The following is an 18,189-nucleotide window of genomic DNA, read 5'->3' on the forward strand; positions in this document are numbered from 1 at the left end:
GCTATTTTCCCGGATAGAAGCACAAATTCCCTGAGTTTTCCCTGTGTATTTCCAGACTATTCAAAATCCCTGAGAATTCCCAGTTTTCCCGGTTGGTGGACACACTGGTTAAGCAACAAAGAAAACATAACAGGATAAGAAATAAAACTGGCATTATATTTATTCATTATTTATTTATTTTATTTGTTTTATTATTTTATGAACACACAGGAGCATTACTGTGAAAATAAATATTAAATTGTTGAGCGATGGCCCTCTGATCCTTAACTGAAATTCCATTGGTTATCATTTAGGAAACTGGCTTCTTTGCCTCGCTCTAGAATATATGCAGGTTGTTATTAAGAGGAAGCTGTAGGTCGGGCCGAACTCTGACGCGGCTTATTCAAATACATGCAAAATGCAAAAACGTTTTTCTGAAATAACCCTTGGACCGATTTTAATGAAATTTGTTGCATTTGAAAGAGAAAGTCAAATTCTAGTAACTGTTGGAAGCAGAATTTCGATCTAGAGCCTAAATTTTGTTAAAAGATTTTCAAATATTTGAAAGTTTGAAATGTATAGAAGCACGAAGTTTACAAATTAATAACTCTGCATCAAGAACAGATATTGCGGTTCTGTAAACGGCATCCACTAGATCATTGAAAACTGACAAATTTTTGGTACATTATTTTATATCTTACGTGAATTTGTTATGTTGTGTGCAAGAGCTCTGCAAAATCTGTATTTCTATATTACTAAATTTTTTGAGATTCATGCGTAACATGAATTTTGTCCGCTTTAGATGTACTATTAGATGCAATTCGCTTAATTGCGATATCATTTTTCATTGCTGAGTTACAGAGTTGTAAACTTGATAGTTTCGTTTTCTGAAAATTCTAAATGTTTTGCTAATATTTAATAAAAAGTTGACGACCTGAATAAAAAGTTTGAGACCTACAGTCACTAGATTTGAAGTTTTTCTTTTAAATGCAACAAACCTCGTCAAATTTGGTGCAGTGGTTGACGAGAAAAATGAGCTCTCCTCTTACATGTATTTAGATAGGCGCACCCGAGCTAAAGCTTCCTCTTAACAAAGTTTGATAGTGACATATTGAAATGGTAATCTCTTGCCTGGTATACTATACGTGAAAGCTTACCTTACCCTATCCCAACTACTGTTTTGCATGATTCTAATGCACATGTTTTTTTCAATAAAAGGCACGTTCAAATTCATGTGCATGTTACAATTGTAACTATTTCTACTCAAAATCAAAAACAATACCGATACTCAAAAAAAGAAAGTTCATTGCAAGATAGCTAGCCACACTGTCATCGGACAGATGTTGTCTTACGCATGGAGAAAGGAAAATGTTTGGAGGGAGCACCACGTAACGTGATTGATGCCAAACCTGGTGGCCCAACACGTGATTGCACATAAGAGTGCATGGTTGGTTTTAGTGTTCCTGCTCTGTAGGCAGAGCCATGGCAGGACAACCAAACAAGCGCACACCAAATAAAAACAAATGGCATAGCTAGCCAAACGTCTCAGCAAATCTCCATTCTTGCTCCATGATCTCGACGCTCTAAGAGGTCACGTGATGGGCCATCACTAAGCAAATGTATGGGCTTCATGGAGCGTTCACTTGCCAAATTGGCTGCATTATGTAATGGTTTTATGCCTTGGTTCGCGGTTGCCATTTTCCAGTTTTCTGTATGCCTGTCATAGCGCTTCTGCTCAACCACCTTTTGTGGAGGTAGTGCAGAGGCAGGATGAAAAAAAAATTTATCATTATGAGGCAGTCTTGAAGCGTAAGGTAATCCTTCGGGCAGAAGAACAGGGTAACCAGGCAGGGTTGCGTATGTTAGGCATTCCAGAGACATGCATCAGCAATTGGCAGTGACAAAGGAATTTGTAATGCATCATATAGAACTGAAGATGACTTTCTGTGGTCGGCAGACAGCAAAAAGGAGGTGTCATCGGACTTTGACAATGACCTGCCGCTAACATTTAGCTGTGCGCATGTCTGTGTGCTTTTCTATGTTCCATAAGATTGTTTCAACACTTTATGCGTCGACTCAGGTTTCGTTACTTGATGTGTGCAGTAGAATTGGTGCCAAGTTATTTTTTTTTAATATTTGGGCGGTAAAATAACAGTGCATTACAATTAGGGGCACGACAGAATCGTGCAAATACGATAGGTTAAAAACAGCAGTCTTATTTCTTAATCTTTTTCTTTTGCACTTCAAATGAATAACGTCCTGTGGCATCCAAGACATCTGCTTGCAGATTTGTTTGATTTTCTTACCAAAATTATCCAAGCAGATGATACAAATGGTTTTAAAATGGTTCCAAAGCGTGCGACATCTGTAGCAGCAAAATCAACATGCTGCCAAATGGTGTAATTATGCTAGCACCATAAGTCCCCGAGTAGTCTTTAAAACAGCATAAAGAAAGTGTGCTACTTTATATTACAAAGAGGGACAAGGGGCAATAAAAGGCTCACAAGGTTGTGATAAGACAGGCCTCACTGAATTAATACAGCATCCTCAAGAAAGTACAAAATAGGACTGCTGACACCTTGAACATGCACTGATTATTGAACAGTTTGTATTAAATTGTATGTTAGTATGTCTGAAACAATGTCCATGTTTGTCGTAGTGATCACTAGCCTGAAGGTACTCCCAATTTACAGCTGCTGAGTTAAAATTTCTGACTACCGTAACGTCCCGAGAGATGCCTCACCCTCGAAAGATAACCAACCCCTATTTTTAGCATGATATTCTAATTTTTCAAAAACACTGGTAGATAAGCCACCCCTGACAATAGCATTATCCCTTTCGGTGATAATGTCCGCATAAATGAGGTTAGCTAGCGTGGGAGATAACCAAACAATGGGCACTGCCTTAACTCTGGCTGCGATAACATGTCACATGCAGGACATATAATATACTATGTGCTAGCTCCTGTCATTCCATATCATGAGAAGCCAACAAACAAAGACGCCAAGGACAACATAGGGGAAATTATTTGTGCTTACTAACTGAATTAAAGAAATCATAAATTAATGGCAATGAAAGCGGAGGAAAAAACAACTTGCCGCAGGTGGGGAACGATCCCACGTCTTCATATTACGCGCGCAATACTCTAGCCATAATGCTCTAACTGTAAGCATAATGCGAAGATGTGGGATCGTTCCCCACCTGTGGCAAGTTGTTTCTTCTTCCACTTTCATTAATATTAATTCATCATTTCTTTAAATTAATTAGTAAGTACAAGTAATTTCCCCTATGTTGTCCTTGGTGTCTTTGTTTGTTGGCTTCTCATAATATGATTAATAAAAATCGGGCCCCTCGGTTAACCCCCTTTCTTCTCGTTCCTGTCATTTTGCCTTTTGTCCCGAAGCAGGAACACAAGGATGCGACAAAGCTTCACCATGGAGAAAAAAGTGGAGGTTGTCCTATGGCACCAGGCCCCAATGCACAAGACTGACCCCGGTCGCAAGGCCCTCACATCAAAGGACACGGACATTGTGTTCGTTCTGAGTGGCTGCACACTGATAATGCAGGCAGCTGGCATGAGTTGGATGTGCCACTAACACAACAAAACTTCTGTGTAAAATGTTTCATTGATTTCTTTTTTTTTTTTTATCAAGGAATGGCTTATGGGGAAGATTTCAGAATTACATGAAAAATATTCACATTACAAGAATGTATCAACTGTTTCTGGCTACCTGAAGCATTCACACACACCAGTGCACTAACATTCTTTATAATAGCATACTTATGCATAGTAATCTATTTCCACATAGAAAAATGAAAACACAAATGCAATAAACAGGGAACTGTTCAAAACAATGTCGCTTTCTGCCTGAGAATGTAGATTGTCTGCTGCAGCTGCTGTCTGCATATATGTTTGCGTGCATTTGTGTGCACGCACAAGGAAGGGAGTGGAATAAAGAATTTATTGCAAAAGCTGGGCTCTGCAAAGGATCATGTGTAAAGGCTGTGCGGAGAGGAAAGGTGTAGCAAAGTGCTGCAAAGATGAACAATTATGTAATGGTTATGGCTGCCAGTGGGACATTGAGGGATTATCTCACAGTAACTTCTGCTTCAGTACATTACAGAAACAAGTGCAGTGATGTCATTTTTTTTTTTTGGCAGGAAAAAAAAACATGCCTGGTGCTCACAAGAACCTGCTGCATGGTGAATTGCCAGTGCTGTACTCTTGTTTCCCTTCAAGCACACTGGTGAATGAGCACTTGGCTTCTTATGCTACAGGTGTACACTAAGAGTACACAGCAACAAGTTCAGGTTATACAAGATGCAAGTGCTGCTTGCAAGCTTCAGTTAAAGGCCACCATCACCACAGTAACAAGAAGGACCAGGAAGGATAACAGGATAACAATATATAATGCATTCGAATCACTGATGCTGCCTTTGCGGCCAAAAACTGCAGAACAGTGCCACAGTTTCCTGTTTATTTCAAGCAACGCAGTTTGTGAAGTGCATTCCACACATCTTCAAGAACTGCAAACATGACAAATGCAACTTTCAAGCAAAGACTGAACGTTGAGAGCTCTGCTTGCATTCAGGTGAGCCTAGATGTAAAGAAATTCTACACAAAAAGACAAGCACACACTCCAGCATGCAGATGAACATTGCAGAGGAAGTTAGCAAGATTTCAACAATGGCATGACCTTGCACTGCAGAGGAGCTGGAAGTACAAAGCAAACTTTTTTGTTGAGACTTTGGATGCAGTGGGATTTCGTAATATTTAAATATGTGAAGTAATATGAACAGTGTCAGAATTGGAGATGTTCTTCTGGCCTCTGTTAAAGTAATTATTAATTGTGACATTTTTCACAAATTCAGCCAATACAGTAGACTTCTGGTAATTCACTGCGGTTAATTCGACTTCTCAATTAATTTGATCCCAATCGAAGATCCCAGCTGGTGCCCATGCATTTCTATGAGCCCAAACTTCCGTTATTTCGATCCAAAAGTTGGCCTTCAACAAATAATTCGAACTTGACCAGTCAGCATGCATGCGCCTGATCCCTATGGTGACCCCCCCAATAGCAACCTCTTAAGTAACAATGTCTGTCTCGGCAGAGCTTAGGGGACAATGAATGCATTGAACAAAAATCCCCTCTTGTTGAAGGCGCCTATTTTCAGCATGCCCTAGAATGATTTTCAAGCAATAACCGCAGTTCACAATGTCTAATTATGGTATTTACCCAATTCTGGCATGCAGTTTTTTCTTTTCTTCTTTCTTTCTTTTTTTTTTTTTCCAGGCAAAGTGGGCTGAAAATTACATGCGTTATGCCACCTTAGCGACTTTCGTTTGCTTTACCGTTTAACATGGATGTATTGCGGCGAAAATGACTTTTGGAAACTGATCACCATTGTGCAACATGTATTACACCCTTTACCATTTTTCTTGCTAAATAATAGAGTGTGTGTTAGACTTTGACTTTGTTTAAGCGCTTTAATGTCATTTCAATGTGTTTTCTACATTGGACACACAAAACGTGGGTGTGCATTTGATTTGATTCGAGGGTTTGTTAGGATCTGGCAAATACTGCCAAATAAATGAGCGGTATGTTCTGGCATTTTTGCTGCATCTTGCTTAATTTGACACACCGGATAATTCGATCAATTTCGTCAGTCCCGTCAGGGTTGAATTAACAGAAGTTGACTGTAGTCATTTAAGGGCACCATTGCATCATCAGGTGCAGTTTAGACAGTGGGGGTTTAACGAAGCTGCAGGAATTTTTAAGTGGTACATTACATGTTCTCTGCTGTATCTTGGGCTCAGCTGTTCACATCAGCTTTGTCTCGCGTCTAGTGTGAGTTATTTACCATGTTAGAAAAGTGTTGTGGGGCCCCTTTAATGTATTATATTTGAATGCTGCTATAGTGCTATTTCCAGCCGCAACTTGAGAGGTTTGCAACATGACTGTGTAGCTGCTAGAAGTTGCAGTGGCAGGATTTACTTTTTAGTAGTTAAAAAATTCATGCTTCAAGTACTACTAGGCAATCAAAAGTCAAATCAAATTATTCAAGCAAGAAGTTCTTCCTTCAAATTCAAAACTTGAATTATTCCCATATCCACAGAGACACTGCGAAGTTTTCACAAGGTGCCCTAACTAGGTGTTGTTAATAATAAAAAGTTTATAGTCGAAGGATATGCATGAATGGAATCAACTTTGTGTTGCTACCAGTACCTGTTTTTGTCTCAGGCATTTCGTGTAATTAATTCACTGAAGCAAATTAACAAATATATTTATCAGTTCAAGACTAAGACATCAGAAACCTGCAGGACATGATAAGAAATAACCAAATAAGTGTTTCCATTAGACTGACACTGAAAAGTTGTATCCTATTTTTTTGCCTTAACTGTAAGACTCTGAAATAAATAAAATAAGGTTTACATTGGGCTATTCTTGCATTACACAACCAGTTGAGCTTACACAATATTTTATCATAATCTGACTCAGGGAAACAAGTAGACTGCATCTTGCAAGAGTTCAAAATGCTTTAGACCTCATGCCGCACTGCTTTCTCAATTAAAGAGCGTTGGCCTACGTGACACTCGCCGGCAGTAAAGGTTGCGAATAAAGGATCACAATCTAACCTGGTCTCGTTACTTCAGTTGCCCCTCAGGGCTGTGTTAGGGCCACTGCTATTTCTGATTTTGCATAAACGACATAGAAACAGATATCAAATAAAAAGAAAAAGGTTATGCACTGGTGATTGCATTTTGTATAGAGAAATACTCAGTCCAAAGGACACTATTATCTTACAAAATCTTGACCATATATTAGTATGGTGCCCCAGATGGCAAATGTGTCTTTATGTGTCTAAACATAACTACATTCCTTTTAGCAGAAACCTTGTAAATATTGAGAAAGATTACACCTTACACTCAAATCTAATTGCAATGGCCAAAATGATGTAAAATATCTGGGAATCTTTTCATCTAACCTAACATGTAACAAACATGGTGACTACATTACTGTGAAGACTGGCCATGTATTCAATAGTCTTTTGAGAAATTTTAGAAATGCTCTCTACACGAACAACGTACATCTTAAAGTATGCTTCTGCTACATGGGATATGGATAACAAAACACTTGTTGACTGCATAGAATGCATCCAAAATCAGGCTGCCTGTTTTGTCATCAATTCCTACTAGCATAACATCAATGTCACTGCCTTGAAACATTCTCTATCGTGGGACACCCTCATGCATCATCACACTTTCTGTTTGCCAATGTTAAGTCTGATTTATTAGCACTGAGTTGGTATCAATACAGATTTACCTAAGGCTGCCCATGTATGTATTGTAAAGGGACCACTCTAGAAAGATTTAAAAAATTTCCCATCAAACGTCCATATTTTAAAACTTTGTTCTTTCTACACACTCTACTCGAATAGACAGGTTGCTGGATGCTGCTATGAAGTCTGATGGTAGCAGCTTCACTGATTATCCTATCCACACAGTGGGTATGCAATGTTTCACAACTTGTGAACAAGGTTTTGTTTTTTTATTTTATTTTATTTTATTTTTGACAAACATGCTGGTTGGCTCATTTCGTTTGTTGTTTATGTTATTTTGTATCTATGTTATTATTCTTGTCAGCTTTTGAACTTTTGCTACATTCCTGTTGGTTCATTCATATGTGCACATTCTTCAATTTGTTCTATTCCTCATAATGTTGGCAGTTTTGTTATTTCATACAAGATTTGAACGTGTAGTTTTGTAAAGAGCCAGTCTACAATAATGCCCTCACAGCGATGTACAAAGAATAAATAAATAAATACAAATTTTGCCACATGTGACAAAATAAGGTCAGTTTGTTACTGCTTGTCCATATTGTTCGCTCTTGGTTCGTTGTTCTGTCACTTAGTCACAAAATGACTGGCTCTCTTCTGAACCGATTTTGCCATCATGATGTCCAATTTCAAGGAACTATCATGATACCCAAGAAAGAATTCCAAATGACAGAGGCATATTCTATGATTAGATATACTAGGGTTTTCTAAGTAAGCAGTATGGTAGCCTTAGGCGCTGAACAGAGTGTAAATTGCATGTAACCAAAATGTGAAAGCATTTTGGTGAAAGTTAAATCAATAGATTTAGACTATGACAAATCATGTTTAAAGAGAACACCCATGCACTTATATTTGTGCACTTGCTGCAGGCAGAAACCATTAAAGGACAAGTGCAACGAAGTTTGGGCGGCATGAAAAGCCATTTCAGATAATGTAGATATAGAGCAACCTCCATGCAAAATTTTATGGTTGAAATACAAGTGCTTGTGTTATGAAAAGTTCCACAAAAATAGACATTTTTGATACTGAAACTGAAAAAATGCCACAATTGTTGGTCACCAGAAGTGATGGATGACCGAGAATGTGCGGCTCCTCAGCATGACCAGTCTACGTGGTACCCACGGATGCCTGCAGTGAGCTGAAAAATCTTGATGACGACGTGCTGGGTCTTACATCATATCCGCTAACCACTAGGTGCACACGTCATCTAACAATATGCTGTTTAAAGGCTGCCAATAAAAAAATAAAATTACCAGCCCTGCAACTTTACCAAGATTGCTTCAATCATATAGACTACTCATCTATTACCAATTTAGCCAAATTGAAATTTCATCACAATTGGCCTTTAAATGAATAAATGAAACGATGACTGAAATACAGCATATATTGGAAAGGAGACAAAGACAATTTTGCAGAAATTAAGATAATTTGCCAAGTATCACACTAAGCAGTCACATAAATATGATGTAATACACACTAATCAAGCTTTGAAGATCATTACTTTCCACAAGGCATCACATGCAGTTTATCCCCCAAAAGGAAACGTTTCAAGCATGAGTATGCCATTGAGACAAATTGTTGATGCGTGATGAGTAGGATGAAAGAGAGAAACACAGACAATCGGAGTAGACCTGCATGGCACTTAACTGCTGCTCTTGGAAGTCACCACACTGTTCTTTCATTAACCTCTTTGTAGCATGTTTGTTTTTACAAAGTCATTGCAATCTTTATAACACATCGTGGCTCCTGAATTCATGCTTATGTAATTTACTGCAGGTAAGCCATGCAGCATAGGCATGTGAAGAAGGCAGAAGAAAATATCCATAACAAGCTATGTAAATGGCAGCTAATGAACAAGCAATATTTATGAACACAATCAATTAATGAATATTGTATTTAGGATACAGTATCTTTCACCTACCACTTGTAGGCTGTAAGTAATGATAAATTATAGTGACTGTCTGACATGCCGATGCAAAGGAAGATAGCCGGCAAACTTAAAGGGACACTAATGAAAAACACTAAATCAGTTCAGATTGACAAAGTATTCTTGAATAACTCTACTTGCATTGACTTGGTGGTGATAGGTTGACTATTAAAACAGAAAACAACGGACAACATTTAATTTTTGAATTTAACACTAGAACCTCAACGCTGGTATGTCAGTGTGCTGCCACGAATTGCAAAGCATATTTTTGCATGTCGGCCATTGTGGCACAGTAAAAGTTCTTGAAACTTGCTAAATTCAGTCTTTGGCTCTATTACAATACAAGTTGTGAATTTTTATAGATAAACATTTAACTAGGCCCACACAGACAATGCCAAAATCCATGACGTCCCGGAGAGCTGGTATGGAAATTTCAAGGCAGCAGCGCCACCTGCCTTTCGTTTTTGTGTCTTTTCTGGTGTACCAAGCGTCTTCACGCAGTAAGAGTGGCTTTTTTGGTATTGTAGAAGGGTAATTTACTAACACAGCTCAAATCATTTTTCCCTTTAGTGTACCTTTACACAAGTGTGCGCTCTTGAATGCTGGCATAGGTGCTTCTTACTCTCTTTTTCTGTGGTGTTCCTCTACTTTTCAAAGCCACAATCGCACAAACAGCATTGCAATTTCAGATGACTAATATATAATGTCATTCTACCAAAGTGTGCAAAGTGCACAGTGAATCTTGCAACGTCTTGGTTTTAGTAATCTGTAATTACACACGTGTTCCCAAAATGTTTCCAGAGGATGCAGCTGATTTACCTCAAAAGAAGTGCACAATGATGCCAGCTCTATGATGCCAGCGCTACCACACATCTGCAATAGCAGACAAAAGAGTGCTGTCACGTGAGACCAAAATGGATAGCAGCAATCCAGCTTTTGGAAGCTGGCGGCGGACTCTTATTATTATGCTGTATTTACCAAAGCCAGATAAAATGTTTTGTGATCAACTTTCAAAACTAAAACTGCCTCTTTTCTCTAAATGCTGTAGCAGTCACACTAGAAAGAAAACTGGGGGTCATAGTTTATGTCCTATATTTTACTGTTATCAAAAAAAAAAGTTTTAGCATTCAACATCCATTTACTAATTCACTTTTCTCAGAAATGTACACATTATTAAGGCACTATTTAAATGAAAAGTCATGATTCCTGCTCCAGCATTCACTTTGCCACCACTTTGCACAAACCATTAAAAAAACTGCATCAGTTCAATTCACACGGCACATATACTCAGCAGCAGGAGAACACAATCACTCACTCTTTGTTGGCAAGGCTGCTTGAGGAGGAGGAGGTGGTGGAGGCGATGCCGGTTCTCGTGTGACCTTGTTGATGATGCCATACACAGCAAGAGTGATGGCACTGTACCACCCACGCAAAACTAGACCATCAGTTGGAATCTGCAAATGAAAAAAAAAAAATGCCAGCACAATCTAGCACACACTTTTTTAGTTCACTTAAATTTAATTGCAACTTACATACATTAATGCTTAAATGTGCAAGTGCACAAGGTAGAAACCACAAGATGACCCAATTAGGAACTGGCAATGACAGTATCATACACAACTGCAAAATGCAGATGTAAAAATTTTAAGGAAAATTGACACACCTTTAAAGGAAAAAAAAAACAAATTATGGGGTTTTATATGCCAGAACCACGATCTAATTATGAGGCATGCCATAGTGGGGGACTCCGTAAATTTGGACACCTGGGGTTCTTTAATGTGCGGGTGTTTTCGCATTTCACCCCCATAAATATGCGGCCACTGTGCACCTTTAAAAAGAGTTCAACCGATGATTGAACAAGATATCAACAACTACCTCATCTTTTAAACGAACTATTTTGTTTAGTGGCTAGATAATGCTGTCAAGAAAACTTAAGTAAAATGTTCCATACAGCACTGAGCCTACAATTTTGCTGAAAAGAACACCTACCTTTGCCTACAACTTATTGAAACCCCCCTTACCATTTGTTCTTATTATAACAGTACACAAAACACAATGGCTGTCAGCCAGACAAAGACTCCTTCAGGAATCATAACTTAATCAGTGCCACCAAAAAAAGAAAGCAAGGAACGCTTCAGCAACATGGTTACTATTGTTAAACATCACTTTGCAAAATAAAAATAGAAACAGTAACTGTGTCCACTTTCAAAACCAGTAAAAAAAAATTCTGACAGCTGCAGCAAGGTCTAATGAAACAAAACTCAGAACTATCGTAATTTTTTATTAATTATGGGCTTTACATACTAAAGCCACAGTATGATTATGAGACCTCAAGTAAGGGACTCCGTATTTTTGACCACTTTGGGTTCTTTGATGTGCACCCAATGCCCGATACATGCGTCTTTGCATTTCACCCCCATCGCAATGCAGCCACCACGGCTAGGATTTGATCCTGCACCCTCTTGCTTTTCAGTGCAACACCAAAACGACTACGCCACCATGGCGGGTAAATAACATTACTGATGTCGTAGCGGCACCATGTATTAACTGGGAACAACGCCACTACCAATGAGTGCAATGACAAAGCTGACAATGTGAGACAAGAGTTAGGTGCAACAATCTAAAGTCAATGAAATTTACTTTTAAAGGAGAACACCGTACAAAAAAGCAAACTTTTTCAGTACTAAAGTGCTGAAAATTATAAGGTTACTTTTATCATTACTATATCGCTCAGCACTGAATTCTATAATTTGCTGATGTTTGCAGAAGTTGTGGACTGTACAAGGCAATCCGTTTCTCGAATCTATCCCTTAGGTTGCCCGAGGAGGGCCCAGATTATGCTACTGTGGAGTAAACAAAATTTACTAAAAAAACACTCCTTTTTTAACAGGATTAAGAAGAAAAAAAGCTAAATTAAAAGCATTTTCAATCAGCATCTTTCTTCAGCCAGCTCTACTTTTTGAGCACTCTTGCAGGCGATAGGTGATGACATACTGAAGCAAAGTTTTATTTTGCTACTCACTGGTCCCACATCAATCAATCAACACTCATCTGCAGATGAATACCCGGATCATGTCTGAATATTAAAACAAAGTTTTGTAACTGATATGATTGAAGAACCTTGGCGGTGACTGACTGAAGAACCCTGAAGGTAAGTAAACATCAGAAAGACATTCATCTGTGGAGCTGGACAACGCTGCAGTCGTGCCGATTTAAGCTTTTGATCTTGCGTTATTAGTTCTAAAGAATCCGCCCAAATATAACATGATGTCACAGTCCTTAAAATTTCACCCATAAAATGTGCACTGGACTTATTTTCACAATCATACTGCAAATATAATTCAAAATTGATTTTCTAATGCACCAAACCTAACAACTAACTGCCTAATAAAAGAAAGTCACACCATATGCTCTCATACTTCCCAAGCGGTTCTCCTGTATTCTTCGAATGCCACAACAGAGGCGGCGCAGTTTAGTGCAACAGCAGCAACAGGACAAAGTTAGCCAGGGCCAAACTTTCTTTTGTTTCAAACTACACCATTAATAATTATTTGGGCATGCTAAGCAGACAAAAATAGTTACCAGGTTAGAGGCACCTAATTTATTTGCCTCTGAAAGAGACATTTATGTCTCTGACCCTTATGTGTTATGAACTTATGTCACACTCTTTGCTTTTAAAGCCTCAAAGGCCACATTATATGCAAGCGGCATAATTTATGTTATACTGCAATTTTTTTTTTTCTAAAAGAAGAAAGAGAAGACTAATTTGGCTCTGATTTGATTGATTGATTGATTGATTGATTGATTGATTTTAGCATTCCACATCAACACGGGGCTATGAGAGAAGCTGTAGTGGAGGGCTCCAAACTCATTTTGGCCACCCAGAATTATAACATGCATTTAAAGCTTGATATGCACATTTCATCAAGATAGAAAAAAGAAAAAGAGAAAGGTTACCTTCTTTGTCATGAACTGAATCTCAGCATTTTGCTTGTACTCAAAGCTGAAAAGTAATTCAGAAACTGCTTGTAATGCACAAAACCAGACGCAATGAACAAACGTCATTCTAACAAGGAAAAAGTGAAGGCAACAATCTGTGGCAAAACCTGACCTTGCATTTACCACCAATACTGTATCTTCGACACACCTTTCATTTAAGCAGTTATTCTTATTTTTCAATCATAGAAGAAGCCTAAATCAGAAAAATGTTTATTAAAGCACACTGAATCATATAGCAGACAAGGAACAAAAGAGACAGAAACACAGGTATAAAAGAAATCTACTTCAGTACAAAGTGCAGAGTGGAAAATTTCCATGGTATCGCTCCCCGATACCAACATGCTGACTCTTTCCCGTTTTTCATATCACTCTGGAGAAGCAAAGAGTACATGGCTTTTTGGGACGTGCTGCCTCAGCACATCTTTTTGCTTGCAACAATATTCAGCCATTTTATGAACCCTTTAAAAAATGTTTTCTATGATAAGTAACACATCTACAAATTCAATGTGTGGGTTCTGCAATATGCATGTAATGAGTGAAATAGGCTTTATGAAAAATACTACAAGGAGGCTTCTTCACAGATATTTGACCCAGCCAACATGACTACAGCATGTGGAATGGTAACACTATCCATGCAGCTCCCCTTGTGTGACCCTTCTTCAGGCCATGGCACATGATTATCACATTCAGCAGTGCTGCCTACATAAGGTTTGTCATCTTGTTTGGGGCAATTTAGACCTGTAAGAAAGCCAATTTACAACATTTTGAACATAAAATATTTCATTACCTTCCCAATTTTTCAAAAGTTGAGGCAGTTCTCTTGCTCAGGTCATTAACAAAAAATTCTACTTGAAATTCTGAAGGATTGGTGGCCCTGCAAAAGAAACAGCAATACATAATTATTTGCAGCCATGACCATGCTGCCTACGATATTTCCCTACCACTACAAAAGAGGTAAAGCATTCGAATTTCCATTGAAAAATGAAATTTGTAAAATTTGAAATGCAAAGTTTTGTAAGCGTGCACCCTTGATTCCAGGGATCAGAGGTACCTAGATGATGATGATGATAAGAACATGAACTCAGCAGAGCCTCCTAATGTATAAACAAGACAAAAGGATTGTTCCAAGCTTGAGGCATAGAATTTGCGATGACATCCGGCAAGTTGTAACATCTCAGGAGAAGAAGCTCAAATGCACAAAGCAAGCTTCCAGTGTATTGTACCATATTTTGCAGTTTTGCATTTTTACATACCTACATACTGCTGACAGGTTATGCATCTATTAGGATCAATCACAAAGCCAGCAATCTGAGTGTGGGGAGGAGAGTGCATGACATTATGTCCAACTATCAGGGAGAAGGGCAGGACAAGGTAAAGAATGTGTCTGTACAAGGTCAACGTGTTTGTACATTCTGGGAGGGGAGAAGAAGCAAGCTTCAGATCGGGTACATAGCCCATTGCTACTGTATGTCTCGACTAGCATTTCTGTGGTTCCATCAGCTCATATGACTGAGTAGCTTGTCAATAAGACAACCTACTGCCATGAAAGTACCCTTTCTCCTGCCTACTTTCAACAGGTATAACAAAATCGTGTTTCATTCAAAAACTCCATTGACAGAATCATGCCGTTTAAAGAGTTCTCAATTTTGCTCACTCTTGAAGGCGTACTGGCACCAAATTTCTGTCTCTTTTCTGGTTTGCTTAGATAATTGTCTACCCAGAAATCAATACATACATACAGTGCATTAAAAATAACTATATCATCTTTAAATGAGACAATTCAAAACACACATCAAGTACATCCCACTGGATGTAAGTACATCCAGCTAGATGGAAAGGCACATCTGGCTGGATGCTGAAGGTGACATCACAGCTGTTACAGGTGGCAATTGTGAGGCATCACAAATCATTGACGTGCGCACCAGTGAGCCTGATGTATTGGCTTAGATCCCACATTGCCACCAAAAGCCACGCAGCACTATCCTGCACTACAAAGTCAGTCCTTTTTTGCCTAGACCCTTGATAAAAGGGTCTCCACAGTTGCCATACTGAAGACATAGACCATCCCCTTTGCCTATTCTATGTTCCTGGTGGCTCCTCCTATCCTGCATACAATGTGCGTTCAGCTTTTGACAAAAGATTCATAGCGCTGCCTGCATCCAAATCATTGGTCTGACTGGTGTCCACGTCACGGGCTGGAGCACCTTTCTTTTATATTTTTCTTTTAGCTCCTAAATAATTTATGGTGTCCACGTCAGTAGTCTACAAACACATTGTCACCACCTCTGATTGCTGTGATGTCACCTTCGATAAACAGTCGCAATGCACTTGGCATATGCATTTTAAAGTAATTGATTTACAGGATTTAATGCCTAATTATTGTTTACATGCTAGATGACAACAATATGAAGGCTCAATTCATCTAGTTTATTTGTTTGTATGTTTAAATGAGCATGATAGATGACTTAAGGCTTCATACTGTGATCACTAGATCGACAGCTATTAAAGAGGCCCTGAAACAATTTTCTCATTATAGAATGGCTTCACTATTAAACGATGTTGTCCCACAAGCCGCATGCCGCAAGAATTTTTCGAACCCTTCAACTATAAGTGGAGTGAACGCACCAATACCCCGCTTTCTCCCTTTTTGTCTCCGCTAGTGTGCTAGAAGCTACACAGAGGAGAAGCAAGAGGGCAAAGGCCCCCGCCAAAAGTAGAGTGTTGCGGTGATGAAAGGTCTTGTTGCGGCACCTCGTGGCAGCCACAGTAGACCATGCTATGCAGCACGCCGCTGCCATTTCAAAGGCCACACACAGCTGACGCAGCTACACGCAGTGTGAAGTTTAACATGAAATTATTTTTCTGTCTTTTTTTGGTCACCAACATATATACAGTAATCCCTCATTATAACGAAATCGCTTTACTCAAAATATTGCTTTATTCTAAATTTCTTCTGGTCCCGACCCAAACGCATGCATTTTAAGCCGCAGTACTCGAAGCACACGAAGAGCTTGACCAGCTTAGAGCAAAGTGGCGAGCGGAGGTGCAAAGGGGTCGCCACCACCGAGCGCATGCAGTGTCAAATTTATACCGCTGACGAATAAGTCTCCTGCAGGCACAGAACAGGCCACAAAAGTGCCAAACCCACGACCAATGGCCGCCTAGTAACGGGTACCAGGCAAGTGCTGAGTGCTCTGAGCTGTTTACTGCGGAGCAAAAGGAAGCTTGTCAGACTCCATGGTGCAGCGCGCCCGAATTGTCAATCACGGTTGCAATGCAATCGCTGGTGTCCCCCGCAATAGAATCCGCATGAAAATAAAGCTTTCCCGACGCTTTGCGATGCCAGAAAACCGTGGTCTCTTGGATGCCGAAAAGTGGCCAAAAGACCGCGGCCATACTTGCGCTATAGCATTCCATGGGGTGTGCTCGATGAGCGAAGTTTTACCACTCTAAAGAGCACTTCTGGCGCTGAAACGTGCTGAAAAGTACAAAAGAAGTGTCCCTCCGATTATAAGTGCCATGTTTGATGTGAGGAGCTATGTTAACAAATTGGAAAAACAACTTTGGGGAAGCTGGCCAAGAAATTTGCTCGCCGCTCGCCATAATTGGCCTGCATCGCAATAAAACACCCACTCTAGCTTTGTTGCACTTTTGACAGTGCAAATTGACCGATAACTTGCCGAAAACACAAAAAATCCAAGCGTCACCAGCGGCGAGTCAGGCCATCAACATGGCAGGTCTACGCAAGCTGGTGTTTCCCTGGCGATTTTCTCGAGCCAGTCATGCACGACTAGCGTCCTCCAACTTTAGACAAACGGTCTAAATGCGTGGAAGAGTCATTGAATTTTGTTCCTAGACATTTGCCAATGGCGTGGACGCAACGGTGCACGAACACCAACACTCGAACCATAGAATTAGCACAGTGTCGTCGACAACGGTGAGTAAAAAAACTCTTGTTTTGCAAACTTCACGGCTGCACACCTCAGGAAAAAATTGCCCAGTGATCATGCAAAGCCCATACTGCAAAATTGTTCAGTTTTCACGATCGCACTGCGTACCCACAATGGGCGGCTAAACAAATTTTGAGCACAACAAACACAACCTTAGACTCGAGCCACAGCATTTGCGGCGCTTTCCAGCGCAATACTCTTATAGTCTTCCATGGCCTCCCCTACAAAAGCAGCCAATGCCTTCCCCTCCTCATTCACTCTCCAGTCTGCAAGCCGTTTGAACGGCAGTCACTCCTCTCACGCGCTTTCATGCCAACTCCTCGCCTCCTCACTGCCAGTTTTGACGTCGCTGCTCCTCCAAAGCTGCTTCTTCCAGCCTGCCCTCCCAAGCACAATCTTCCACCAACGGGTGCCCTTGCATGGTTCCTGTTTCTTGGTCTCCACAACTCCGATCGCCTTTGTTCCGCTACATGTGAAGCTGATGCCAAGCCCGCCATTGCAACCGTCGCCATCACCAGCGCACACTGACGAGGCAAGCGAGATGCCCTGACATTTTGAAGCTTCTGCCTTATGCGTTGCCCACCGCATTCAGTGACTTGAGCACCGACAACGCATGCAATTGGGTCCGTGCTGCAGGCCATGTGATTGTGTGTTATTCGGAGTGCTTCGTTAGGCGTGCCTCGCATGTGGCTTTGTTGTCTACAGTGATAAATGGCTCCGTCAGTCTCCAGGCGAAAGTGTCCGACTTTGGAGCAGAAAGTTCTGCTGATAAAAGTGGAACAAGGCGGCCTGCAGAATAGTGACATCACAAAGGAATTCAGCATACCGCCGTCTACTTTATCAACTGTATTGAAAAACAAGGAAGCTGTGGTGGGTTGCGTTGAAAAGAGCTTCTCGGCGAAGAGAAAGAGGAATCGCAGTTCGAAATACCCCAAAGTGGAAGGCGCACTTCTACAGTGGCCGATGAATGCCAGGAGTGCAAATCTCCCCGTACAT

The 18,189-nt window shown here is 40.1% G+C and overlaps 1 protein-coding gene across 8 annotated transcripts in view; it reads right to left on the minus strand.

Moving 5' to 3' along the window:
• Nucleotides 1–18,189, minus strand: part of vir (VIR_N domain-containing protein) — a 353,139-nt gene that overhangs the window by 324,856 nt on the left and 10,094 nt on the right. For all 8 annotated transcript variants that reach the window (XM_055062055.2, XM_055062056.2, XM_055062054.2 and 5 more), the window contains exons 3-5: nt 14,031–14,117; nt 13,202–13,247; nt 10,560–10,698 (exon numbers count right to left, since the gene is read on the minus strand). In XM_055062055.2, the coding sequence (XP_054918030.1) occupies nt 10,560–10,698; nt 13,202–13,247; nt 14,031–14,117 (272 nt within the window). The remainder of the gene's footprint in view (nt 1–10,559; nt 10,699–13,201; nt 13,248–14,030; nt 14,118–18,189) is intronic.

This window comes from Dermacentor andersoni, chromosome 1 (assembly GCF_023375885.2).
Source record: "Dermacentor andersoni chromosome 1, qqDerAnde1_hic_scaffold, whole genome shotgun sequence".
NCBI lineage: Eukaryota > Metazoa > Arthropoda > Arachnida > Ixodida > Ixodidae > Dermacentor > Dermacentor andersoni.